The sequence below is a fragment of the Folsomia candida genome, unplaced genomic scaffold, assembly GCF_002217175.1.
Source record: "Folsomia candida strain VU population unplaced genomic scaffold, ASM221717v1 Fcan01_Sc020, whole genome shotgun sequence".
Classification (NCBI taxonomy): Eukaryota; Metazoa; Arthropoda; class Collembola; order Entomobryomorpha; family Isotomidae; genus Folsomia; species Folsomia candida.
Genome location: NW_019091212.1, coordinates 858,018 through 885,809, shown reverse-complemented (window position 1 = coordinate 885,809; position 27,792 = coordinate 858,018). Strand labels below are relative to the sequence as shown.

The 27,792-nt window shown below is 36.3% G+C and overlaps 2 protein-coding genes across 5 annotated transcripts; one reads left to right on the top strand and one right to left on the bottom strand.

Annotated features, from left to right (window-relative positions):
- Positions 1–1,242: 1,242 nt before the first annotated feature.
- LOC110858013 (G protein-coupled receptor kinase 2) lies at positions 1,243–16,240 on the bottom strand. 4 transcript variants are annotated; one of them, XM_022106639.2, is made up of 15 exons: positions 15,995–16,240; positions 15,322–15,913; positions 14,244–14,255; positions 10,919–11,005; positions 9,834–9,949; positions 9,102–9,179; positions 8,848–9,032; positions 8,183–8,534; positions 7,673–7,847; positions 7,456–7,609; positions 6,911–6,965; positions 5,989–6,132; positions 4,592–4,729; positions 4,090–4,221; positions 1,243–3,800 (listed from the first exon to the last, which is right to left on the bottom strand). In XM_022106639.2, exons 2-15 carry the CDS (start codon positions 15,371–15,373, stop codon positions 3,759–3,761), a joined length of 1,722 nt encoding a protein of 573 aa, XP_021962331.1. In that variant the 5' UTR covers positions 15,374–15,913; positions 15,995–16,240; the 3' UTR covers positions 1,243–3,758. The 4 variants fall into 4 exon arrangements, with proteins under 4 accessions (XP_021962331.1, XP_021962332.1, XP_035714252.1 ...); XM_022106640.2 differs by having other exon boundaries at positions 1,243–3,797; XM_035858359.1 differs by having other exon boundaries at positions 16,059–16,240.
- Positions 16,241–16,921: 681 nt separating this feature from the next.
- LOC110858175 (early endosome antigen 1) lies at positions 16,922–22,450 on the top strand. The gene is made up of 11 exons (XM_022106858.2): positions 16,922–17,500; positions 17,661–17,954; positions 18,022–18,133; positions 18,372–18,489; positions 18,552–18,852; positions 19,347–19,832; positions 20,360–20,423; positions 20,484–20,569; positions 20,933–21,355; positions 21,550–21,721; positions 21,960–22,450. The coding sequence occupies exons 1-11, from the start codon at positions 17,459–17,461 to the stop codon at positions 22,358–22,360; spliced, it is 2,499 nt and encodes an 832-aa protein (XP_021962550.1). The 5' UTR covers positions 16,922–17,458; the 3' UTR covers positions 22,361–22,450.
- Positions 22,451–27,792: the final 5,342 nt, after the last annotated feature.

The window sequence follows — 27,792 nt, the reverse complement described above, 5'->3', positions numbered from 1 at the left end:
TGGTTGCTAAATATTTTGACCTGCAAGAAATTTAAGGCGCATGAAACTAAATGGCGCTTATTTTTTGCAGTTTTTTGCACCCCGCATTTCTTGCCTTGCTTGCTTTTCAGTACAAGAAATGCAGCAAATCTGCCCAAAACGAAACACTGCCTTTCCCCCGAGCCAGCATACATAGATAAACACTTAATTAGTCCACGGTGAGAGAAAGTAAGCCACCACCACGACCACCATCACTCTGTGTCTGTGGTAAATAAATAGTGGACTGAATTATTAGTGTAGAGATGATATCTGTCTCTCTTCAGGGAAAAATGCACATATTTACTCATCCAGTTTCTCTCCCTCAACAAGTCGTACACCGGTTCAGTCTCGTACGTACGTACATAATTGCACAAAAAGCAGTACAACGACCCACTCGGACAGAAGAGAGTGGGTCGAATTGCCTCGATAAGATCACATAATATTTAATACGTAACGTATGTTGATACCCGGGTACGAATTTTTGTGTTCCCTCCAGATGGTCACATTCTCCTAAAATATGCGTTTTCCGTCCATCCATTACGCACAGCCCTCTTTCACTTTCACTCTAACAGGATTATGTACCTACCATTTTCCAATAGTTCGAAGCCGTAGAAATTTTCCATACAGATTTTTTTTTCGTTTTAGAAGAGAGGATTATTTCCATCGCATTATTTTGCATTGGACTGGAATGAAATATGTAAAAAGTTGCTAAAAGATTTGCAAATTCTAATTCAGTAGAATTTCGACTTAATATATTTTTCATGAGGGGAGAAAGCAGCCAGCACGTGGTCAGTGGGCGAAATTCATGCAAATAAGCTTTGCACAAAATGAATTTTTTGTTCGAAAATTAAAATATGAAAAGTATATGAAAGTATTAAGTATGAAAATTTATATGAGACGAATGAGATGAGATTAAATGAGAAAGTAATGAGCACTTGGTCACGATTCGTGCGAAATTCATATGAAAAGCGTATGAAAAATGAAGTTTTTTTTGCACACCATGAATTTTTTGTTGAAACATTAAAATTGGTATGAAAACACCTCATGAGTCATACGCGAAATTTTTAACATATGATGTATTTAAAATAACGTAACGTATTTACGAACGTAACGTATAACGTATGATAACGTATTTAAAATATGCAATGAGTTTCTGAAGTTTTTATTCAAAAAATAAAATAAAAATACATCGTATGAAAAAATGCGTATGCAAATGAGATCAAATTCACACACAATAATGTTTTATTCCTCCCTTTTAAAAATTATCATCCTCTTTATTATCCTTATGATTAATTTACTGATATAAAATCATACCTAGTCTTCCCACACATAGTTATTACTCATTTATTAATTAGTATTTAATATTAAGATTAATTAACTTGATTAAATATAACGATAATTATGCCAAGTGGGGTTAAATAATAATAATAATAATTCATTAAAAGACACTATATTTGCATTCGTAATTCTAATTTATCGTGGTTTGTGAGACCCTGCAAGGTCCGAGATCATTCCACATTCGCTAAATATTTTTTTACACGTGCACAATTTACATACTTTACAAGTCTTCTCCTTCCACAAAAAGACATACATGTCGTGTCATTTAAGTAATTAATTATGCTTACAATTAACCGTACATTTTTTTAATTAGAAAAATTTTGTTAGACAGAGAAACAAAAACATTGGCATAATTCTAAACACAAAAAAACAATAAAAAAGTAGAAGAATTCAATTTTGCAAAAGCACGTGGCGTCACAAAGGTAAAATTTTACTCCGGACTTTGAAATTCAATTAACAGTACATTTTAATTGGAGAAATTGACCCAAACAGAAAGATTCGCATATATAATTTTACACAGAAAAAATAACAATAAACAATTTAATTTCTGAAACACACGTGTCATCACAAGATAAAATTTCACTCATTCTCTCGCTACTATTTGGGACTTCCATAAGCTACGTGACGTGTCTTATTTTTTTTATTATATTCTTAGCCCCAATTAATTATTTGCAAATAGAAATTTCCAGTACGAATTTCCACCCAGGAAATAAAAGTGAAAGGTGAAAAAAGACATAGCCAAGAAGATATAAGAGTGGGAAATGGGGGGGCAATATGGCATTAAATTCGTCTCCTTATCCACTGATAACTAACTACACTGCCCCCACGCTTCCCACGACATGACACGATATCCATTTAATAGCACAAGAAGTAAGAAGTATTTTTCGTCACAAATTAGAAACTCGCGAATTTTATTGAGCTTAAAAATGTAAGAAAGGAATTTTCACCTATATTTATTTTTATTATGTCAACCTTCGTCACCATTTTGTCCCCTCCATAATTAACGCAAGAAAAGATAAGCGTCCTACACACGCGAACGAAGAAGAACAAGATACCCGTCGATTTCTAAGATAAGTCTCGTCTATATGAATAATAATAATAATAATAGTCTACTCTTTACAACTATACTTTCCCTCATATTAAATTGGCCCATCTTATCAAGCGTTCAAAATTAATGAGTTATTATTTTTAGTACAGTTTACTTATGTAAGCCTCGTCTTTAAGTGTGTATAGTCAGATAAAAATTCCCTACCTACCATATCCACGCACCATTTTCTTCGTCTTCATTTTTTATTCCTTTCTCCGCTATGTATCTACATACACATACACGTGGAGGGCCTAAATACGTATGTATCGTACGTCTAATCGCATCAGTATTTGCTTGGTTGCATGCCCGTTACGAAATTAGTATGCACTATGTAATAAGATTTAAATACGTAACGAAGGGACCGTGCAGAACGGGCGGATAAGATAAGCTCCTCCCGATAAGCTCCCGTATTAAGCGAGGAGGGGTAAAAAAAAGAGAAAAATTTTACACTCCATCCTTTCCGCACGACCCCTCCTCAAACTGGCATCTGGAAGAACCGGAGTCGTAAAAACACATCACTTTTGCTACCTAGTTATGCATTTACGTTGCGGTGGATTCGTATTTTGTGAAATTTGTCCATTTTTCGGTATAAAAAAACATTCGAAAATTATTTGCATTATTTCAAGACTTAAATTACCTCTGCCCATTCAAAAAGATCAAAATGGCACGAAAAAAAATCGGGATTTAACTTAACAAACTTTTCAAATGTGTTGTTACCGCTCTGCGAAATTTGTCCATCGAGATTTTCAAAAATCCGAACAAAAATTCGCATTATTTCAAAAATAAAATTATCTATTCAAGATCAAAATTCGGTTGAGACGGTGTAACAAAAAGCAAATCACGATTTAGCAAACTTTCACTTTTTGAAGAGTAACCTGAGCTAATTTTTGGGGAATAATCACAATTTTTACTCGATTTTTAACCAAGAAATTTAATATTTCCTAAACTAAAAACACCTCTTTATACGAATCCACCGCAACGCACGTCTACATTTTGGGAGGAGTGGAATGGCTGGGTTTGGCGTTAAAAAAACAGAAATATCATGACAGCTTAACTAACATTACGAGGAGATAAATATGACGAGGATTTCTACTAGTCTTAACCTGATGATTATGATGATATAGTTTGTCAGTAAGTGGGGGAACGAAAAATGGGGGGAGGCAGGTACAAAAAGTTGTGCTGGTGTAATGGAAACTCACAAGACTGACGAGAGAGAGAGTAACAAAGTGTTGATAAGATGACACTCCGTCCGGGGGATGAAGGGGACGGGGGACGAGGAGAATTAGCATGTCTTTTCATCTTTTTCTGCACAAAATCAACTTTCCCTATTTTGCAGGACACTACTTCTAGACTTCTTCTGAAAAAAAGGACACTTTTAGGTACACGTTCAGATCAGAGTTCTCATATTTTATTTTCCAGGGTAGTTTTTGCTATCAAGTTCGAAATTTCCTCAAAATTAAAATTTTAATGCACGAGTATTTTGCAGGTCAATTCAATTTTTAATTCACTTCTTGAATCATCAAAATTCAAACACATTAAAATTATTACTAATCTGATTTTTGGAAATTTCGAACTTGCACAGCAGCAAAAACTACCATGGGAAACAAGGCTTAATCAGATGCTTGGGGCAAATTGAGACGACTTACTTTCGCCTTTCTCCTGAAGGGGAAGCAGCCCTTGGTTTCGGGGGGAGGGGGGCAGTCTAAGAGGAGATCTGGCGTCGGTGTGTTGTTCGGCCCGAACACGTTCAGCTCGCGAAAACAGTTCGTCTCCACCATCTACAGAAAAAGGAATTGGCGAATTTTATAGGATGCGTATTCAGAGACAACTTTCGCAAATTATGCCAAGTTTTGCACCCCATTTCGCTAAACTTTTTCTTCAAAACTGTGCCATTTTTGGGTACAAATTTACCCAAGAAGTTTACTAAACATGTTTTTATTTCGCAAAATGACTTTGCAAACTCCATTAGAAGCCATAGAAAGTACAGATAATCCATGGAAATCAAATCAGAAAAGGATAACTTGCTATTTTTAAGTCTTTGCTAAATCATTTTACACATTTTTGGGCTTCACAAATTTGCTAAATCAGTTCCCCTGCTAAATATGTAAGACGCTGTGGTGAGTACGCCTAATTTACATAAGCACGTACCTCATCCTGCCAGGGAATGGAGACAGAACCCGTGTTAAATTTTGTGTAGAACGAGTCATCCGTCGCGTCCAGGTTGACCCCTTTCACGGTGGAAAACTGCTCAATGTCCAGCACATCTTTCGCATACACGGCGTGAGGCTGAGGAATAACAATACACGAATCAAAATCCACACAAAAATCAAATCACATACATAAACCTACTGTTCCCAGAGTATAAATCCAGGTCGAACTTTTCCTATTTCGATATCTGAGGTTGCCGGATAACTTTTAAGATTTAAAAATGAATGGAAGGGAGCGCACACACATTTTTGGTACAAAACTGTACTCAAAGTAAAAAGTTTGTGACTGTAATACCAGCACTATATTTAACCAATTATTTCGGTAATTGGTGCGAAAAAATCCTGTTCAATACCTTACAAAGTGTTGACGTCAAAGTGAGTGCGCAATTTCAATTTTGAATCGTTTAAGTTGTTTTGAGTTACTGTAATACCAGCACTATCTTTAAGCAATTATTTCGCTAATTAAAGTCAGTAGAAATTGTTTTTCACTTTGCAAAATTTGTCAACTTCAAAGTAATTTCACAGTTGTAAATTTGAACTGATTAAGCCGTTTTGAGTGACTGTAATATCAGCACTATCTAAACCAATTATCTCCGTAATTAGTAATTATGCTCATCACAAATTACAATTACATTACAACGTTTTTAGAATTTGGTAGAATTTTATTTTAAATAAAAAACGTCATGGTCTATGTGTTTGTCCCCTCCAGCTATCTTTATGCTGTTTTCAATGCTGAAAAGTCTTATGGCATTCAGGTCGAACTCAGCCCTATCTCGGTTCGATCTGGATTTATACTCTGCTGTTCACCCAATATTAATAGTCTCAATTCCTTCCAAAATTTTCTCCGAGGTAATTTTGTTGTTATGTAATTGCTTATATAAACCAGGAAACCTCTCAGATTTTTTTGTGACCATTAATCAGAGAGCGGAAATGTATTTTTTTCAACTTTTTCATTTGACGACGACCACGGTCAAACTTTATGCGTGGGTTCAGTAACTCGCATAGATTACATAAATTTCAAAATATTTTTATATATTGTTACGTATTTCTAGGTTTTCAAGAATTATTTCAAAAATACGGATATCTTTTACCTATTTTTTAAAAATAGGGATATATTTTGTAAATATTTCAAGAATTGTGAGACGTTTTTTTTGCTCAAAGAAATTGGACCGCAAAAAATCCAGAGTATTAGAAGATACAAATTTTGCGAACATTTCCTATTTTTATGATGTTTTTCGTACACATTTCGCAAATGTTTCACGGATTTTTCGTAAATACATATGCGCCCTCTGCTATTACGTAATATTAGGTGAAGGATAGTGGACTAAAAATCCTTACGTCAGGAACGAACGGGGGGTCGACCAGGCCGGCCTCTAACCGTTTCCAGTTGATGGAGGCGAAAAAGGAGTGCTGCTTCACTTCAGAGGCTCCTCGCCGACCAGAATTACAACCCAGGCGCTCCTTTGGAGATTTCTTTAAAAACTAGACAAAGAAACCCATGGAAATTTAATGATTGACGAGCAGAGTATAAAATCCTTGCTTTCTCTCTCGCAAAACAACGAGAAAAAGAGAGAAAGCTAGAGCACAGCGATATCCATCATCCGCCAGTTTGCCTTTTATTTACTAAGGATTTACCCAACGACTGACAGGGTTCTCCCAAAAGATAAAAAACAACAGATTGGTAAAAATGAAAAAAAAATTCGCAAAATTTTTAGCAACATGTGTCGCTATTTTTAAACCTTGGGAAAAAACTGATTAACAATTTTGTAAATTGACAAAATTTTTAACGACACGTGTCACTTGGCAAAAAAAAAATTAAAAAATTCGCAAAATTTTAATGACACGTGTCCCTTTTTTAGGGCTTTGGTAAAAACAGATTGACAATTTCAAAATCCTCAAAATTTTTAATGACACATAAATACACGTGGGCTTTTAGTCCTTAAAATTTAACGCAGAAAAAAGGATTGTAAAAAAACGAAAAATTTCTTTCCGCCAAATTTTTAACGAGACATATGCCTGGCGTTTTTCTGCCTCGATTTAAAATCTTTTAATAGGAAAACAATAAAGGTGGAAGTACATAAAATCACATTAATGACTCGAATGCCTCATTATTTACTGGCTGGGACCAATATTGAGATTTCCACGTGCATTTTTTTACCCACTTAGAAAATGACAATAAATTCTAGAAACTGTGACAATAAAACCCACCCAGGCTCAAACCCTGCGTTGTGCTGTATCTCCGGTTAATTTTATTACTCACCAATTGGCAAAGATTCTTGGCTTCATCACAGAAACGGGACGAGTAGCGTTCCTGACTGTAATAAAAACCCAAAATGTGCCTCATATTAAGAACAATCTTGGTCTCAATTGCTTCGACTTAAGCCTACGGGAAGGATTCCATCAACTTCTTTTGTTACCCCTCCACCCCCGCAAGCTTAAAGTGAGCTCAACCCATAGCAAAATTCACCAGGAGAAATAATTCGCACATTTTTCTGCAAAATCAGAAACTATGTGCAATTCTTCTCCCTAAACTTTTCCGAAAACAAATGTAATTTTTCTGCATAATTATCTATATGTACAAATTTTCTGCGAAGATTCTGCAGAAAATTGCGTGAGCTCATCCAGTATGAAAATCGACTAGTCGAAAAATTCGCAAATTTCTCTGCACACAATACTCTGTATCTAAACTTTTCCGCCGAGTGGAAATAAATAAATTTGCCTCAGAATGAAGCAGAATTAATTATGTAGAAATTCATGGGGGATAGATCGCTAAGGGGCAAATTGGTATCAGATCGTATGACTTACTCCTCCTTAACTCGGCGATCGACCTCTTCTCGCTTCACTTTCTCCTTCCTGGCACGAAACGGAGCGGCTCCCTCGATCATTTCGTACAGCAAGCAGCCAAATCCGAACCAATCGGGGGAAAAGGTGTACCGCTCGTTGTCAATTACTTCGGGGGCTGCAATTTTGGGGGACACTTGTAAAAAAATATTCAGGGGAGAAGGTATGATGGTGTATTTACCCATATAGCCGACCGTGCCGACGCGACCGCGGACCGTTTCGCCCTCCGGGACTTCTATGGCAAGGCCGAGATCGGAAATTCGGACGTGGCCATGATCGTCAAGGAGGATATTTTCAGGTTTACAGTCACGGTACACGATCCCCATTTCGTGCAAACTATCCAAACCTAAGAGCACCTGGAACATGGCAAAGGTCGGTTTTTTAGGAAATTTTATTTACTACAGACACTTATCAAAATTGTCACATGATTGATAAAATCTCAATTTATGAAATGGCAACATTCAAATTTTATGAAAATTTTATATTAATCAAATTCCCTAAACCAAACTCTTCTAAATCTATCAAACCAGGTCAGGAAAAGTGATGCCCAAATTGCAGAAATTTACGGATTTTTCAATGTTACCAAGGCCTTCGTGAATTACCGCAATAATTCCTTGTCAATATTCTTGAACTTAAACTATCCATTTTTACTTGTACTAAATTAAGAAGAGTAAAATATCACGTGTTTTACCTCAGCCGCGTAGAATTTGGCCCTGTCCTCATCAAAGCCGGGTTCCGCGCCCATATTGTAAATGTGGAACTTAAGGTCGCCTCCGTTCATGAGGGTGAGGACGAGGCAGAGCGAGTCCTTCGTTTCGTACGCGTATGCGAGGGAGACGACAAATCGAGAATTTATCTTTTGCAAAATTTGCTTCTCCGTTAAAACCATCGCCTCGCCGCGACGCTTTTTGATCCGCTTCTTCTCCAGTTTTTTGCACGCGTACATTTTCCCTGTCGCGCGGACCTGGCAGGCGCAAACCTCCCCGAACCCGCCCTTCCCGAGGACGCGGTACATCCGGAAAGTCTTGTGAGTCACGGGCAGGCTGGACAAAAATATGGTCAATAAAAATAAATCAGGGCATATTCACGCGGTCTCAAACTAAAAAGAGCACGTGTCAAAATCAAATGGTGTGAAATTGGCGTGCCAAATAATGGTGTGAAGTTGGCGTGCCAAAATATGGCATACCAAATAATAGCCTGAAATTGGCGTAAAATTGGCGTGCCGAATAAATCGCGATAAAATTGGAAAACCGAAATTATTATATTGAGACTTCTATTTTACACCATTTTATATGTCAATTTTCGGAAACATTCATAAATTGATTGGAAAAAATAGCGAAGAAAGTTGATCCTTACCTTTCTAGCCACTTCCACTGGAGGTAGCGATGGAAGTACATGGACTGTTCGAATAGGCGGAAGGGTTCGTAAGCGAGGAAGGTTTTCATCTGTCTCGTGCATTCCATGAATTGCGCCTTCGTCCCTGTGTGAAGCTGACATTGTTCGATCAACGACCTGTCCACCAGCTTCACCGGCTCGGGACACTTCATATCAAAGTCATAACATCTCTTTACTCTATCCTTCCCATAATTAATTAACTAATTACTACTCACATTCTCAGCAAGGAAAGTATTGTAGATTGACTCCGCCAACTCAGGGCGTCTCTCGTCCAACTCGATTTCATATTTCTCCTGTAATACGACAAATACGAGGTGATGTAAGAAATCGAATAAAAGGCATCTGTTAAGGAGGAGAGCTTCGCCACCTGGCCGTACATATTTTCGTACTATTCACACTCACTCAAAGGGGCAAAAAACAGGGTAAAAAATCAATTTTTCCCGTATTCAGACATTCACTGATGACTGAAAATCAAATTTTGGTCAGATTTTGAAAATTCTTGTACTATTATAAATACTTCCAGATAGTTAATACTTTCTCATATTGATATTTATTAAATTTTGATTTCTGGAGAAAATTTCTAGTTACTGAAAGCTAAAAAATCCCAAGTTTGATATTGAGTATAATAAACCAACTGCCTGGAAGTGCAAGGATTCTCAAAATCTGAGAACAAAACATTTTGTAGAGGTTTAAAACACGGGCTTTTTTCGGCTTTTGAGGCCGCGTAGCTGACGCAATTGTGGCCAGAGTCCAACCACGTGTTTTTTAGTAAAACAGGGCGTTTTTCGCCTTTTCAGTATATGTAACTGGCCATGGAGTCAAACCACGTGTTTCTCTTAGTACTAAACTTGTGAACAAGGTATCAAGATCTGTTACTGTCAAATGACGAAGCTCTCCTTTCCTCCTTAATGATCGTCATAATCATGCCGGCATATGCAAATACTTACCACGGCGTCTAGGAAGCAATTGCAGATGTGATAGTGGGGGTTTGTGGCTTCACAAAAGGCTCGAAATAACAGCAGACCGATCGGCTGCTGGTCCACGACGTAGCTGTAGGACGCATCTACAAATCAGAGAGAAAACTAGATGAGCACAACACCTTCTTTCCATCAATTTCCTTGCATAAATAAACAGCTCTGGTCAAAGTGTGTGGAGTTTGTTGAAAATTTTAGAGAGCTGGTTATTATTATTCGTCTCAAACAAGTCTCTTCTCTTCTTATCGACGGCGAGACGAGACGAGCTGAGTCAAAAGTTAAATGTGTACTACGAAAATAGAAAAAAGAAGAGCTAAATAGATTCGCTCAGAAATTAAATGGGAGAGCCAGCGAGCATACATTTCACAAAATTCCGAGGGGATGGGCCACCACATTTCGCTAAATACTTGATATGCCCCAAAATCTGCATTTTTACCCCCAGAAATAAATCAGGGGGTCTTCATATACACTGAAATCAGGGGACAAAGTTGGCCAAATATAATTCTGGCAAAAATTTAACACAATTGGCATCCTAGAGATGTCCCATTTCGTTCATGAATTTAACGTATATCTAAAAATATGAATGATATCTATATTATCGCAGAAAAATCAGTTAAAAAGATCAATAAAACAGTAAAGTTGGACATTCCGTGGGAAAAATTAAACCAAAATTAGTATCATCAATGTCCCATTAATGAATTAACTTATCTCAAAGTCTACATTTTATGACAGAAAAATTCATTAAAATTCGCCAAAAACGGCCAAACCGGGGGGTAATTCTTCTCCCAAACAATTCTTCTCTACACCCCACACCTCATTTTTTTCAAAATCAGACTAAAATTTCACAAAAATTCCATATGTGCTCCTTCGGAATTATTATGGCCACGTGAAATTAGTGGGTCACCACCACCACATCATCGCCCACCAATATTTGTCTCATCACACATACATACGCACATTGACAGACGGCCATAAATTTCCTATGTACGTGGCCATCTACACACCCATAAATAAATAAATAAATAAGTTGATCCGTGTAACTCTTGTCCATTCCATACCTATTTTGGTTCTTATCCCGATGCATTGAGTGATGTGAGGAAACTGCAGGATCTTTCGCCACTTTTTGCTCTTCCCTTTATTGCTATCTGCAAATACATGGAGAGACACAGATATAAAAACACGACGTATCATTATTATTATTAGTCACATTTCATTTACAGACGTAAAAAAGACCAACCAACCAAATTAAACCAAGCCAAACTAAAAACTACACAACTTTCCTGCCTTTCTTTATCCACTTATTGCGTATCGTATGGATGAAATCAAACGAAATGTGTGCACATACAAGATTGAGAGATTTGTTGCAGAGAGCGGATATGTATTTTCGAAAAAGGGCGTAAATGTGTATCTATTTCATATTTATGAGAAAGAGAAACGCGAAAATATTTATACAAAACAAATATTTATACAAGAAAAACATAAAATAAGAATTTTAAAAAAATTTATATTTTTGAATATCATTAATTTGATTAATTGGAATAAAGTCCTACGTTTTGTTTGAAAAATTTGAATATAATCCTCTGGATTTTTTGTAATCCAGCTTATTTAAGAAAAAAATTCATCTCACATCGTTGAAATATTTACAAAATGTATACGTATTTTTTAAAACAATATCCAAAAGATTTTCGTAATTTTGAATAACAGCGAAAATATTTATATGTCTGAAAACCTAGAAATATGCAAAAATATTTTGTGCTCTATGAGAGTTAACGGACAAAGTTTGACTGTAGGTCATGATCAAATGAAAAAGTTGGGAATAAATACATATCCGCTCTCTGTCAGGCCAGGCCCGATAGAAAAAATATCAAATATAAGCAGTGCTGAATTTCAAGCCAAGGGAATTTCTTGTCAATCACAATCAGCCACCGGGAGGCAAACAAAGCCATAAAGCATGGACATACATACAAACGTATACATACATATTTATAAACATGCATCAAAGAAGGACATAAATTTTTCTTTTATATCAAGCGAGCAAAGGACAGGGTTAGGTAAATAGGGAGGTTTGCAAAAATTTGGGTTTGCGCAAATTTTTGAAAAAACTGTTCCCTATTTTAAAAAAAAGTTTAACAAAGCCCAGTTCTCAATAAATGTCAGAGTTAACGATTTTTTCTACAGTTTAATGAAGTCGTTAAATATCAAAATTTTATCTTCTTAAAAAATCTGGCAAGTTTTTATGTGCCTAAATGTCAAAATTTTGTCGCTCTAAAAAAATTTAGGAGATTCCTCAGGGTCAAAAAATTTGATTTGTGTCACTGTTTTGCCCAGTTCCTATATATTTAATTTTTTAAATAATCTTTTCCTTGGATTTTTTCAGTTCTTGTGTACAAATTTCAAAATTTCTCTTTAAAAAAACATTTCTGATAATTCATTGAATATTTTTTTTCCACTGAATTCATACTTTTTGCATATTAATAAATCTAAAAAAAGTCTGTAAGCATTTCTATACAGATGATTTCAAATGAACGACACCCTACTCCATCTTTTCTACCAACTATGTCTCTCTCTGTCCCGTTCAGAGAGAGAAACGCGAAGCGAGAGATAAGACGAAAACTATGTAAATTTCGTAAAAGATTCGCATCATGGCGATCAATCATCAATTATTGAGTAAATGGACGCGGATAAAGGGTGACAAGGGAGAGATGAACATGTCAAAGGAGAGGACATGATCATCGCGGAATTCAATTTATCCCGATTCCTTCACTTTTAATGGACAAGAAAATGCAGCCTGGCTGACTCAGTTATTTATCCAGTGTGCGTGTCCTGGGTCCCATTATTAAAAAAAAGAAGGCAAAAAGGAAAGGTCAAACAAGGCCTGACTGACACCACCAAGCAGCAGGTAGGCTGGATACACAAAAAACAGAATATTTTTTACTGCCAACCACAAGGGTCCTTAACAGAGGGCGGATATGTATTTATTTTCAACTTTTTTTTGACGACGACCGATTGTCGAACCGACGGTCGAACTTTGTCCGTGGGTCGCCTAGCTCTAAAAAGTCACTAAAATTTAAAAATATTTTTACATATTGTCACATATTTGTAGGTTTTAAGACATAAATATTTCTGCTATTATTTCAAAAATACGGAAACCTTTTACATATATTTTTTTAAATGCATATATATTTTGTAAATATTTCAACAATGTGAGACGAAATTTTGCTTAAATAAATTCGCCCACAATAAATCCCCAGTATGAAATTCAATTTTTAGAAAATTCTCATTTTTGCGTTTTTCCACACATATTTCGGCGATTTTTTTTGTGCATACATATCTGCCATCTGGTCCTTAACGTAAATAGGCATAAATAAGAATAAAATAAAAAATAATAAATATCATGCTGGAATTTTGGAAGGAATAGGAAGACCAAAAACAAGGTCCCTTCTCTCTCTTCTTATTTATTGGCTTGATTGTTATTATCACGACAATTAGAGACACGAGGATGAATCAGGCCGTGCAGAAAGGATACAATTCTTTGCACTAAAAATATATCCTCAAATTGGCTGCCACATCCGTTCTGCACGGCCTCCCTCGCAGAAAATTAAGGACACAACTTAATAGCACGGAATTGGCAAGCGTTCTCTACAAAAGAAGTGCATTTGTATTTGTTCATGTTAATAAATAAAGTCGCAACCAACCACAACCACTAAATTGACAATAATATCGAGCTGACGTAAAATATATAACTGCGAAATTTCGTCGTCGTCCTCCGCAAACAATAACAAATTAAGTCAGTAATTAAAAAAGTGAAGATTGACTTTGCGAAAAATGCGGTGCAAAAATAAAATACAGTCCAAAGTTTATGAATTACGCGTAAAATACAATACACAACTCCAAAACTTTGTCGTTCTCGTCAAACAATTACAAATTAATGTAGGACTCGATGACTCATCGTCAAAAGTAGCACATTCCTAGTCATTTCTCGCCTCTGGGAACACATTTTAAAATTCTGGACGACAAATTTGTAGAGGAGGAAGTTGCTAATTTTTGAAAAATGTAAATCCGAGATTTTGAAACTTTTTAAAGGAGGAGATCTCAATTTTAAGAAGCCTCCAGAAAAATTGGAAGTCGTCGAAACTGGCTTAAAAAACTCATACTTACTGACTACAAATTTGTCGTCCAGAATTTTAAAATAAGTTCCCAGACGCAAAAAATGACTTAAAATGCGTGTATTTTGACAATTTTGGTGCCGAGTCCTACATTAAGGTGGACATTGATTTCATTGGGGAAAAAAGGGGGTGCAAAATAGAGTCGAGAATAATTATTGCGAATCATGCAAGGATACAAAAAGAGAGATGAATGAATGAATGAGAAAAGTAGACTCGCCTGTCACAGTTGCTACGTGGGCAATTATTTTGTTAAAACCAATTTGTTTTTTGTCAGACCGGGAGAACGATGTTGACCACAAGTATAAAATGGACCGCAGCAATTGAAAGAGAAAAAACGGTTCAAAATTAGTTAACGGGTCAAACATGGAGACGAAATTGGCATATTTTTTGACACACAAAACGTAGCATATGTACATATGAAGATTCATCAAGTGTTATTTGGCTACTACGTTCATTGAGGCAATTCACGCAGGGTTTGATAACTTTGTAAAATCCGTGCATTTTGTACCATAATTTTACAAACTTTTGCAAAATAAAAGGACGTCGAGAAGTAAAATTTAGGAGATAATTTTCCTTCCAAATATTTGTTTACAAAATTTACGGATTTTACAAAGTTCCCAACGCCTTCGTGAATCGTCTCATTATTACGTAAAGCGAAAGGACAACGGCATGGTCACTGACCAGTCAAAAATGACCAGACCAGACCGGACCAGACCACAGGAGGGAGGAAGACGATGTAAATATATATTAATTTCCAGCAGAGTTAGACTAACTACAAAGTAAATATGAGACTAATATAATTACACGGAAAACAACAAACACGGAGTGAAATTTTGAGAAATTGACCTCACTCGTGTCGTGATTTTTTCAAATTATGACTACAAACTATAAAATCCACCTTATTTTAATGTATGACGTAAACTTTACAGACTTTCCCTTTAGGTGCCATAAGCTGGTAAAAAATGCATCACCATTTGGAGGATTTTTTTTCTAGAATTCACTAATTTTGACTCTCAAAACGCTAATTTTTCTCTAATTTTGACGAATTTTTCACTAATTCATGAATATTTACTTCTAAAACCCAATCTTTAACTAATTCGAAAGTTGTTACGTCTAAAATGTTAATTTTTCTCGAATTTCGACTCTCAAAACTTCCATCTTTCCCAAATTGTTCATCAAATCAGAACCGTAACCTAGGTCAAAAATTTACACCCATCTTTGGGAAAGTCTGGCGTAAATGGAAGCCCAACCATAATTAGTTATATAATGACCCCTTCCTAAATCTGATCGATTACCTTCTCTGGCTTTGAGATAGACCGTGTTGGCGACAATGTTCTCCAGTTCCATGAGTTCCAGGATGGTATTTGGTGACGACGGGCTTTTGGCGATGTGCTGATAGGGACACTCCTCCTGCTCCCCATGCACTTAAGCCCTCCTGTTGCTGGATACACGACGACGACCCGCGGCGGCGACTCCCCTCTTCTCCGTTTCCTCTCGATTTTTATTTCCACGAACAACAACACCTCGTCGTGACCACAACGACATTATGACGTCGATAACATGGCAATATTTTCACAGTAATTATTACTTCTAGGTCACTCGAAACTTTACAAAATTTCAAAACGACGGAAAAACACTATCACGAAAAAATTCCACAATTCTTCTTCCTTCTTCCCTCAAACTTTTTACAGATTACACATATTTAGTTAAATATTTAAGTGACAATTTAAAATTTATCTCTGTCGTCGTTGATGTCGTCACTTGTTTGCTACTTGTCTCCTCCACCTCATGAATAATCAGCAGATATCCGGCAACTTTCTCCATCAGCAGGGAGCAGCAGAATTTGATTCTTTCTTTTTTTCCAGTTTAAGCAAGTTCTTCTCTCGTCTTCATGTAATTAATTAATTAATTAATTAACATGATTAATTAATACATATTTAAGTATTACAATCAATTAGTCACTCTTACAGCCGGAAGTCGTTCGTAGTAGTTTCCTGAGTAGATAATAACTCAATGAGAGGGAGGTACTCACTTTTTTTACGTCATCATCATCCTTCATTCACCATATATTTAATTAATTAAGAAGGTCCTTGTGTGAAGCGGCGGAGGGGGAGGAGGTTATCCAATTTTACTTCTCAGATAAGAACAATGTCCCGATAAGAGAGAGAGAGAGACCAGGAAGGAAAATTCGTCCGCTCTTCTGGTCGAGGTGGAACTGACTGGTTGAGCTGTTTCTTGAAGACGGGATATTGTTCATCCACCACCACGACCACCACCACCACCATCAGTCCCACTTATCTTATATTAAGGGGTACGACCAACTGCGACGAGAAAAATGTGACCTTTTTATCACTAATTTTATGACTTATCGAATTTTTGGGATTTTTTCTGGGGTCGATCAACCTTCAACAGTGGGTGTGTATGACCCTTCCTTCTTTCTGAAAGTGCACTATACTGTCCGAAAATTCCCGATATTCCACACACCCCGAAAACGATATTCTTCTATTCTCTCTGTCATGTCGGTTCTGCTAGGATGAAAATTTCGGTAAAATAAGATGTAAGTGTTATCTGTGGGGGCGTACATAGATAGATTTAATGGGAGGGTAATGGGTGGTTATCATGATGGATAATTTGCATGAATTATAGGGTTAATTAGGCCTGTTTTGGAGGTGGATAAGCAGTGATTTAGAATTATGCAAGGCTCTAATAATGATATTAAAAGTTCGGTCGTTTCTCGATAGGAAATTGATTTATAAGGTCTGAATTTTTTCAGATTTTTAGCAATTTTTATCCTTTCAAAATTCAGATAGGATTTCCACATTTCCTTAATCCATAAATTTACATAACTTGGCCAAATCTTGCTAGAATTTCGAAATAAATTCCCGAATTTTGCACAAATTTGAGTAAGACAAATCCCAAATTTCTATGCATGAGTGTCTCTGGTTTCTCTCTGATGCCCGTTTCATTTTTCGCCTAAAACTATTCTTCGGATCCCGGAAACATTCAGGAATCGGTGAATCCGGCAAACTAAAAGCAAAATCCAAGCAGCAGCAGGTTTTTTGGGGGAGTTCTGCAACTTCAACTCTTTTTCTCTCGCATCGTCATGTAAACAGACGAGCTGTGCGTAAAATATTGGCAAAAAATTTTAGCAAACTCTTCTTCACCTGTCAGTCCGTCATAAATAAATTATTAAATTTCAAGTTATTTCAAAATCCGAAAATAAATTCGCTATTAAAAATCAGTACTTCAAAACTAACAATTTTAAACACTTGGCTGTAACTAAATTCGCAAAACCTGTTGACCAAGAAGTGACTGACATTGAATTCAATTAGCACCACAAAGTCCACACCCGGTTTTAACTAAACAAATAATTATCTCGTGTGGGCATAAAATATCAATTTAACTCTATTTAGCGACTCGTAGTTTATCAAAATGTTCAACATTTCCAAACTTGTCAACAAAATTACGGAGCGGGTAAGTGATAAACCGAAAATGTGATTTTTTTTTTCAAAATTGTATAATTTCTGTATAAAAAATTACCCATTTGCCAAGGGGGGCGCAAAAAATGTAGCAAACCCGCAAGAAACGAAACACTAATAATTTCTGCATAACAAAACGACCTAATTTTTCGCAGGGAAGCTCCCGCGACGGCGGAGAACCACCGACGACCAACTCGGCGACTGGGGGTGGTTCGATGTCATTCGTCACCACGGATGACGAGCAACATTCCGAGGGTTTCCTTTGCCCCCAGTGCATGCGGGCTTTCCCCTCCTCAGAAATTCTGGAGGCGCACTATAACGCCACACACGGTCAGAACGATATCATCGTGGAAGGTCATGGTGGCAGCGAGGAGGATGAATCTGCCAGCGGCAGTGACGATTTGCAACTTTTACGTGAACAGATAGTAACTTTGCAGCGGTGTTTAGCCGTGAGTGAATATGAATTATTTTGCTAATTTTAGTCCATATTATTGTATAAAATTCTAAATGTTTTAGGAAGAAAAATCGATCGTGGAGGAGCTCAAAAACCATGTCGTCAACATCCAAATGAATCACAGGGAGAGCACGGAATCACAGGAGAAGCAATTTGAGAATGATAAAGCATTACGTAAGTTATACTTGAGAACTCCTCCTTCAAAAACTGTCAAAATCTGGAGTGTAGTTTTTTAGTTGGGAACGATTTGGTCTACAAACTTTTTGTTCCGAATTTTTAAATAAATTCCGAGACCTGAGAAATGATTTAAAATGATCTGATTTACACAATTTTGGCGTTTAGTCATCGAGTTTAACGTCAAATTCAGAGTTAAATTAGCTAATAAATACATTTTTTAAATCTCATTTCACAGTGAATTCCGAACTTCTCCTCCTCCGCAACCAATTGACTGCAAGTTTGGCCCAAGTCTCATCAATGTCCAAAGAAAATGAAGCCCTTAAAGGTTCCGTCGACGATTTAAGGACGCAAAAGTGAGTACAGTAATCACATTCAAACTATTTATTTAATCATAATTATTTTCTTATTAACTTAGGTCAAACGGGGAGCAGAATTCCGTGCTGGAGGAGAAGCTCGTCTCCACACAACAAATGCTTGACCAAGTCTTGACCTCGCATAAGAAAGAGATTGAAGAGCTCGAGCTCAAATTTAGTCAATTTTCAGAAACCAAGACCTCCCTTTTAACCAAAGTCCAACAAGCTGAGGGCAAAGTGGTCTCCTTGGGGGGAATCGTGGAGGAACAGAAGAAAGAGATTGACCGGTTGAAGGGGGTGGTGGACGAAGGGGAGAAAACCTCAGCCGAGAAATTAGCCCAGGTTAACAACCTCTTGACTGAGGTGAGTTTTCATCAAACGGACGAAATTTAATTTTGATAATTTATTTTATAAACAAATTAACAAAATTCGTATTCTTAAAGGTAAAATAATGACACATTTTTTAATTTGGATTGAAAATTCGTTTCGTTTGGTTGCCAAATTTTGACAAAAATTGTGTTCTCTTAACTTGAAAATAATAATTCATTAAAATTTAGAAACTTTTTGTGTTCAGATTTTCTAAAATTATAAATTAACATATAAACATTTTATGTCATTTATGTCAATTTATAAATTTTATCTATCATTGTGTCCATTTTTTTGTAATTTATTGAACTTAAAGCTCAAACCAACTAATATTTTTTAAACTTCTGGTCTACAGATTTCAGTTTAACCCATGTTTATTCAGTATAACCCACAAAATAATTACGATGCGCTTTTTTAATGTCTAAAATGAAGAATTTGTTTAGTCAAAAGTTCCATTCTATTATATAATAATTCTCCCTCAATTTCTGCAGACCACGCAGCGGAAATCCTCCCTTGAAACCAGCTGCGCGACTTTGACAGAGGAAGTCAAACGCTTAAACGACCAACAGGCCGAACTTTGTCAGAAATTCGAGGGCGGCGAAGGCGCTAAAGCAGCATTGGAAGCGCTCCAAAAGGAGAACAATCTCATCAAGGAGAACGTTTCGACCCTCACGCAGAAAAATTCAGAGTTGTCGAGTGCCCTCGAAAACGAGAAGAAAACGGCGGCCAGTTCGAACCAAGATTTGAATCTTCAACTTACCACGGCACGATCCAAACTGACCTCCCTAACAAATACGAAAGAAGACCTCCTCGCGGCCAATGTCGCGCTCGGCCAGCAAGTCAAAGAGGCTGACAAGAAGGCGCAACTCGGAAAAGGGAGGGAGGAAGAGTTACACAAAAAAGTGGAACAGGCCATCGCACAGGGGAAATTACTAGAGGAAAAAACTACCAAATTGGAAAATGTTGTGAAAGAGAAGGTAAGCATAATGTAAAATTTGGTAATTTTTGTGTCAAATGGATATATTTTTATCAATTTAAACCCCGTATGAAGATCAACTAGTGTAAAATTGCTCCTTTCTCAGTGTTTCGGGTGCAGGTAATCACTTGCAGGAAATAAGGGCAAGAAAACAGTTATTTTGACCTGCAAGAATGCACCACACGAGCAACTACGCCCCGCCGTTATACTTCATACGGCGCGTAGCTGGATTGCGCATTACGCATATTTCGTGCACTTTCTTGCAGTTTCATGCACCTTGCTTTGCAGTGCAAGAAATGTAGCAAACCTGCAAGAAACGAAACACTGAGAATTCTGGACAATTGTTCACCCTAAACTTTTAAGCAGAGTATAAATAAATGTGCAGAATATGTTTGTGCGGATGAATTATGTAGAAATTTTTTATCGAGTTATTCTGCAAATAAATGGACCAGTTTTTACTATGTCGATACGGGATCGTTTCTCCAAAAATTTCCCATTTAGATATTTCAAGTTTTGATTTAATTATAGGACGAACTTCTAACAAAATCGGCCAAAGAGAGGGATCATCTCGAGAAGCAATTGGAACAAAAAGGTACAATCGACTCGACTTCATGATGGAAATGGAAGTTTATTAAATCTATTTTTCAAACAGGGACTGAACTTGGAGAAGTTAAAAGCAAGTTTGAAACCGAAATAGCTGCTGACAAATTAAACTATCACAATTTACTGGAAGTAAAGGTAAAGGAATTTTAGTTATATTTTAGCGAATCTGAACCCTTTATTTTCAATTTTTTACATTTCAAATAATTTTAGGGAATTTCACCCCTTGATTTTTTAAAATTTTAGAAATTGTTCAGGATTTCACTATACTACTCTACGATAATTAATATGCAATTTTTCGTGAATAATTTCGTTTCTAAAACTTGGCAAAATTATAGAAAAATTTAAACTCAGGAAATTGGAGGAAAAATTTGGTCAGGTGTCAAGTGGCACAAAATTTACAAAAATTACGATAAACGTTTTCTCGAAATTTATAAAACTAAAACCAAAAAAAAATGATAAACTTTGACCCCAAATTATTAATTCTTCTATTTTCTCCAGGAAAGTCAGGACGCCCAAGTTGTCACCTTGAACAAAAAACTAGCCGAAGAGACCAGTGCCCTCGCCACCCTGCAAGACCGTTACACCACATTGGAAAAAACGTTCGAAGAAAAGTGTAGCATTTACGATGACATTGTCACCAAATGTCTCGAACTAGATAAGAACGTTGCCCAACTAATGGATAAACTTGACCAAGCCGAGGAACGAAATCTCGCCTCCACCAAAATTAACGAACAGCACACCCAACGTATCCAAGAGTTGGAGTCCAATCTTAAAAACTCGGAGCTACGTGGGGTCGAAATTACAACGACTTTGGAGGCAAAAATTGTCGAACTGAATTCCCTCCTCGAATCTGAAAAGGAAACAAACTCGGTCAAAGTTAAAGAAATTCAGAGCGTTTTAAATTTCACCAATGACGAAATGGTAAATGAGATTTTGCAGGCTTCATTATCTTCTTTATTTTATCTTATCTTCATTTTTTAATTGATTTTTCCCCAAAAAATCTCGCTCGAAATATATGTATATGCTCCTACCTTGTCTATGATTATATTTACGAATCTACTGTTCCTTCCTAAATATTTGACCATTTCCTAATAATTATCTTTGTTTATTTTTAGCTCGTGACGAAGCAAAGCTTGGAGAACATGGTGGTCCGAGAGAAAGAAGGCAAAGAACGATTCGAAGGAATGGAGACAGAAATGAAAGCCGCTCTAGAAAAATTGGAAAAGGTCGAGGGCGAAAAAGAAGCATTAAAAGTACAAACAGACGCTGCATTAAAGGAAAAATTGGGTGGGTACAATTTCATAAGCTTATATTCAAGTGGGAATATAAAAAATGATGGATTTTTACCAGTTTCCCATGTATTTATAATTGTACACCTACAAATTGTACAATTAATTTTCCCAGTTTCACAATTCCTAAATTTTAGCCCATTTTGTGGACTTTATAAATTTAATCCGTACAAATCCATAACTTAATTTTCCCAGTTTGGCGATTTAATAAATTTTAATTCCTCTCTAACATACAGAACTGGAGAAAATGGTCCGTTCCGCCGAAGACGAGAAGGCCATCCTTCTCGAAAAATGTCTCTCCTCCGAGTCCGAAATTGAGCAACTTGCCCTCAAGATTAACGGCATGCAGAGGAAGTTGGACGATTCGTACGCCGCTCTGCAAGAACTCGGCCGCGAAAACCAAAGCCTACAAATGGAAAGTGCCAAGCTTCAAGGGCGCAAATGGGCGGATGACTCCGTCGTCACGACGTGTCCCACGTGCTCCAAAGAATTTTCCCTCACTCTCCGCAAACACCATTGTCGTCACTGCGGCCAAATCTTTTGCAGCGACTGCTCCTCCCGCACGGCGGCGGTTCCCAGTTGCAAAAAACCCGCTAGGGTGTGTGACCCCTGTTATCAAGAATTGCTAACCAAGTGAATGTTGCCATATTATTAAATCTAAAAGAGTTTATACACACAAAAAAAATCCAACACGAGATAAATAAATCTTTTATGAAATAACAGAACATCATATTTTGGGGATTATTTTTGCAAAAAGTGCCAATGTCAAAATTGGATATGTAGATAAAATTGCATGAATTATTTGTACTTGTACCCGTATATTTTAGAAATTATTTTGGATTGCAAAGAAATTGCCAATTAATAATATTACGTGGATAAAATTTCATGAATTAGAGACATTTTTATCATTTTTTGCAACTTATGCCCTAATTAATTACATCATTAATGGTAGATTTACCAATTTGCATTTACGTATTTTCATTTCATAAAGTAAAATTTAAATCTGAAATTTCTCTTTAAAAATCCCGAAATTCAAAAGGCAAAGTTCCCCTTAATATTTTTGCCAAATTCCAATTTTTTAAATTTGCTTTCACCAAAGTCTAAAATTCCTCAACTTCGTGAATATTGCGCAACAAAAACCTTCTCCTCGCTATTTTACCATTTTCAAAGCACTTTCTACTTCAGGCAGACACAGACGTAGACATGCCGTTGCACAAAGTCCTCACTATTCATAAAAACTCATGAATGGAGGACTCTCTCTCTCCCTTCAACGTGGCTTCATTTATGCCAAAATTTTGAATACACCTGACTCCAAAATTGCATCCTGTCCCTGCATAAACAACGTCACCATGTTAAGGTAGGGTACCTCCGTCATATAGTTTTAATCTCACACTACCCCAATGTCTTCAAATGTATTTTTCTAACATTGCATCATTTTCACGAGTTTTGAAATATGTACATGCAACTTAATTTCTACTTTACTGTTAAGGCAATTGTTGTTACTGCAAAACTATTTGAAAAAAATTAGCGAATTGATGCTTGAGAAAGTTTATTTCGAAAAAATGCCAAGCGAATTTAGCAATTTTTTTCTCGGTAATTTTTGTAGTAGCAAAAATTGACTTAACAGTTGTGTAAAAAAAAGTTTCATACATCTCGAAACTCGTGAAATTGAGGCCATTTTGGAAATTTGCATTTAAAGACGGGGCTAGCATGAGATTAAAAATCTATGCCACATCAACTCGTCATCCAATAGCACCTTAACAAATCGCTATAAAAAACCTCTTCCCATCCTGTCCGCACAACCCTCTCAAGGAAAAACTCATTTCCACATTATTCAACTTTCACTCTGGTCGACAACTTGTCATCTCATCGGGTGAAAGCCTCATTCCAAAAGCAAGAATTTATTGATGTTATTCAAATAAAAGGCAAATGTCGTCGTCCTCTTGGCCAAAATAATGGTCCTTCCACAGACAGGGGCCCTCCATAAGGCACGCCGTATCAAAAATACTCACCCTCTCCCCACAATCTTCTACCAAAGAAGGTTTCTACATACATAATCAGGGGACGGATATGTTTTGTTTAAATCTCTGAAATATTTATTTAATATTTACGAAAAAACGCCAAAAAATTTTCATGAAACATATACAAGATCAAAAAATATGAAGTTTCGCAAAATTCGTACTTTTGAATTTAATCCTTCGGATTTTTTGTACTTCAATTTCTTTGAGCAAAAATATTTCGTCTTACATTGTTGAAATATTTACAAAATTTATACTTAACTGAGAACAAAATATGTAAAATATATATTTTTTTCAACTAATAGCGGAAAAATTTATGTCTAAAAACCTAAAAAAAAATGTACCAATATGTAGAAATATTTTTAAATTTTGTGCTCTATGCGATTTAGGGAACACACCCACAAAATTTGACTTTCGGTCGTCATCAAAAGAAAAAGTTATAAATAAATATATATCTGCCCTCTGTGACATAATTCATTCCGCACAAAAATTCACTCTGGAAAGTTTAACCAGAAAAATTATCTGTAGAAAAATATGCGAAGTTTCATAAAAAAATCCCACTTTCTTTCACCCACATTCCTTACGCACGGCCTTTTCAACTTGTAAACTTTCATTTTATGACTTTCTCCTCTGTTCGAGGCCTTATTGATGAGCAGAATCAATTGAGTACAAGGTGGCTAAAAATAAATATGCATGCCATGCATATTGGGAATAATTTCCCCCCACAAAATCCCAATTTGTCATCGTCCTTTCGTGACAATTGGTGTGAAGTGTGTCGCCAACTTGAATTATTTAGAGTGGGCGATTCACCAACCAACCAGTTCATGATACATATCGGGAACTAATAACTTTCCAGATAACGGAAAGGGTCGTAAAATAACCATAAAAAAATCGGCATGTCCTCCAATATTTATTAGTGGTAGAGGGCGGATATGTATTCAGTTTTCAAGTTTTTCATTTCATGACGACCCACTGTCAAACTTCATAATTTGCATAGATCACTAAAATTCCAAAATATTTTTACATATTGTTTCATATTTCTAGGTTTTTGGACATGTAAATATTTCTCTTATTATTTCAAAAATACGAAAATTTATTACATATTTTTTTTAAAATTCGTACACATTTTATAATATTTCAAAGATGAGAGACGAAATTGATCTCCTCAAAGAAATTCGGAAGAGTGTTAAATTCAAAAATATAAATTTGCAAAAATGCATATTTTTTCGTACATATTTTGGCGTTTTTCAAAAATACTTATATATTCGCCCTCTGTCCCTATATTCATTATTGGACGGCAATACCAACAACCATAATGCCATGTGCATAAGGAATGTGATCTCGCAAAATGTGGGCGAAATCACGCGAAAAAATCGATTCACATCTATTCTGCAGGGGACGAAATAAGTATTTTTCCCATGTACCGTTTTATGGGATATATTTCTCTTATTTCGGAGTTCATTTTATTGTCCCCAACTTTCATAAATTACGGGAATCGTGCTACATTAAAGGTAACGCTGTGTTGTGATGGGCTATAACGTGTTACGTAATCCAAGAATGTTCCCAAAATGGTAAATATCTTGAACGCACTGGATGCATATGCATTTAATTAGCATCACTTTTTCTCAAATTTAATTACCCTGCAATATTTGGGTACTATTTTGGTATCTTTACTTGAGGAAAAATTAAACGTAACCAAAAAAATGAGGAAATCAAAATCAAGGTTTTAGGTAGATATACATACGTCAGTCTGGTTCAAGTGCCGGGGGATTGGAACTTAGTACCTGGGAAACGTCACCCAAAAGTTCCGATCCCCTGGACATTTTAGTTATGTAGGTTACAGGGAAACGGAACCCACTTGTCGCAGGATTTAGCGGGCTTCGATTCCCCGGTACCCTCTTACGCAAAAGTTACGATTCCCCGGAACCCAACATTTTTCTTTAATTTTTCATAAATTGGATATATTTCCAAGAAAAAATTTTATTGTCTCAAATTAACCTCCCACCAATGAAGAACATTGGATAAAAAAATTAGAATTTTTTATAGTGGCGTTTTTCCTAAAATCGCAAATATCTGACAAATTTGAGGAGCGGCAAGTCCAAAAAGGTACGGGGAATCGTCACCCAACAATTATTTTCAAGGAAAAATACAATTATTTTACTGTTATTGTTACAATTATTACGTTATAATTGTGTCACAATTATCTTTCTCTCAAAATAATTGTATTTTCATCACCTGGATTAAACATGTTCACTTTGTGATAGCAATATCCACACGGAAATTGCACCATCTTGAAATTGTGTGTTTCTTCAATACACGAATTTTACATAATTATATACATTCTACCCACTGCTCGTGCCCAAATTAAGATGCATAATGTCCCCCAGATTAAAAAAAATAAAAACGTGCAACGTTATCTTAAATACTTATGTAGCATGATTATTCCGATGCTGCAAGATCAAGAGGTCTCCCAGAGTATGCTCTGCGAAATTAGCGTCAACCGATAACAAGTTTAATCACTATGAAATTTAGAAAAGACGCGATCTTCAAATGGCCACGTTTGGCAGAGATATTTATATCCAAAAAGGAGAGAACGCGAATTAAGTTTTCAAAATGTAAAATTTGTCAACTTTATGGAGCACGTTTTCTCCTCTTTGAATGCAAATGGCATATTGATTAAACTTGACACAAATTTGGTCAAAGTCGGGGAGCATACGCTGGGAGACCTCCATTTTCACGGGTGGTTTTCATGCATATTTTTCAATAAATCAAACACGTTAAGTACACATATCTGTAACATGAAAAAAATCCGCAAAATTTCCTTTCACACAAACTCTTGAGCACGATCTTTCATCATTCTTTTAATACGTCTACTTTCACTCGTCCCACACGAATAGACACATTTCAAGCCAAAAACAATTCATAGTTTTATTTGGATTGGGTTTATAACTCACTAAAGTTTCAGTGTGAGTTTGCAGCATTTCTTGCACTGCAAAACGCAAGAAATGCGAGGTGCAAGAAACTGCAAAAAAGTGCAAAAACATATGAAATCTAGCGGCGGGGTGTAGTTTCATGCGTCTTGCATTTCGTGCAGCTCAAAATACCTGCAAAAACCACTTTCTTACCCTTATTTCTTGCAAGTCGTTACTCGCACCCGAAACACGGATCAACTTTCTCCCCACTAAAATTCTTAATCATCTCCCACCTTCAAACATTATGATTTTAAATTCACTCATATCTTTTCACCGGCACGTTTCCTGGATCAGATTGGATTTCGGTTTTAATCAGGCCTGCATTTCACGATGTATAAATTCCAGTTTGAAATGTTACCATTTCAAAAAAGGTGGGCTGTAAAATCCACCTGAACACAAAGTACGTAAAACACACATTTTTACTCGTGTTACCATAAAATCCACAGCCGCCTGGAAATAAGGACCCGATTTATGTATACTGACCGGAATCAAAATGAGGTAATGTCCCATTGTGTTCACAGAATCATGAAACATTTACAACTATACAATTTCACATAATGCACAGGAGGACTGTGCAGAAGTGGTGGAGTTTTTTTAGCAAAATCTTCCAAATTTAGCATAGGTAACTTGCGAAATTTCACAAAACCCGAGCTTTTTTTGCAAATTTCTCAAACTTACTATAGGTAACTTGTGAAATTTCGCAAAACTGTGGCTGCAAAATGACGTATTTTTTGTACACATTTATGTATCTCCGAGTAAAAATCATCCTGTCGAATTCTGCAGTAACCGACAAAAGCGAAGATGCATATCGTACTCTGCAGAAATTTTAGTATATAAATAACCCTCTAGAAAATTTGTATCCACTTTATTCTGCAGAACGGTATGTGCAAAATTTGCGCAAAGTTTTCTGCACAAATCGCTCTGCATAAAGTTTTTCGAAAAATCGGACCAAATTTCGGTACGAAAGCTGTTGAAAGTAAAACCATGAATGTGTCAATTTCAACTCACTCCCAGAAAGAAATCCAAACTACGCCATTTTCTCAACAAGTAAACTCCCCTTCACTGTGTTTCATACAGTT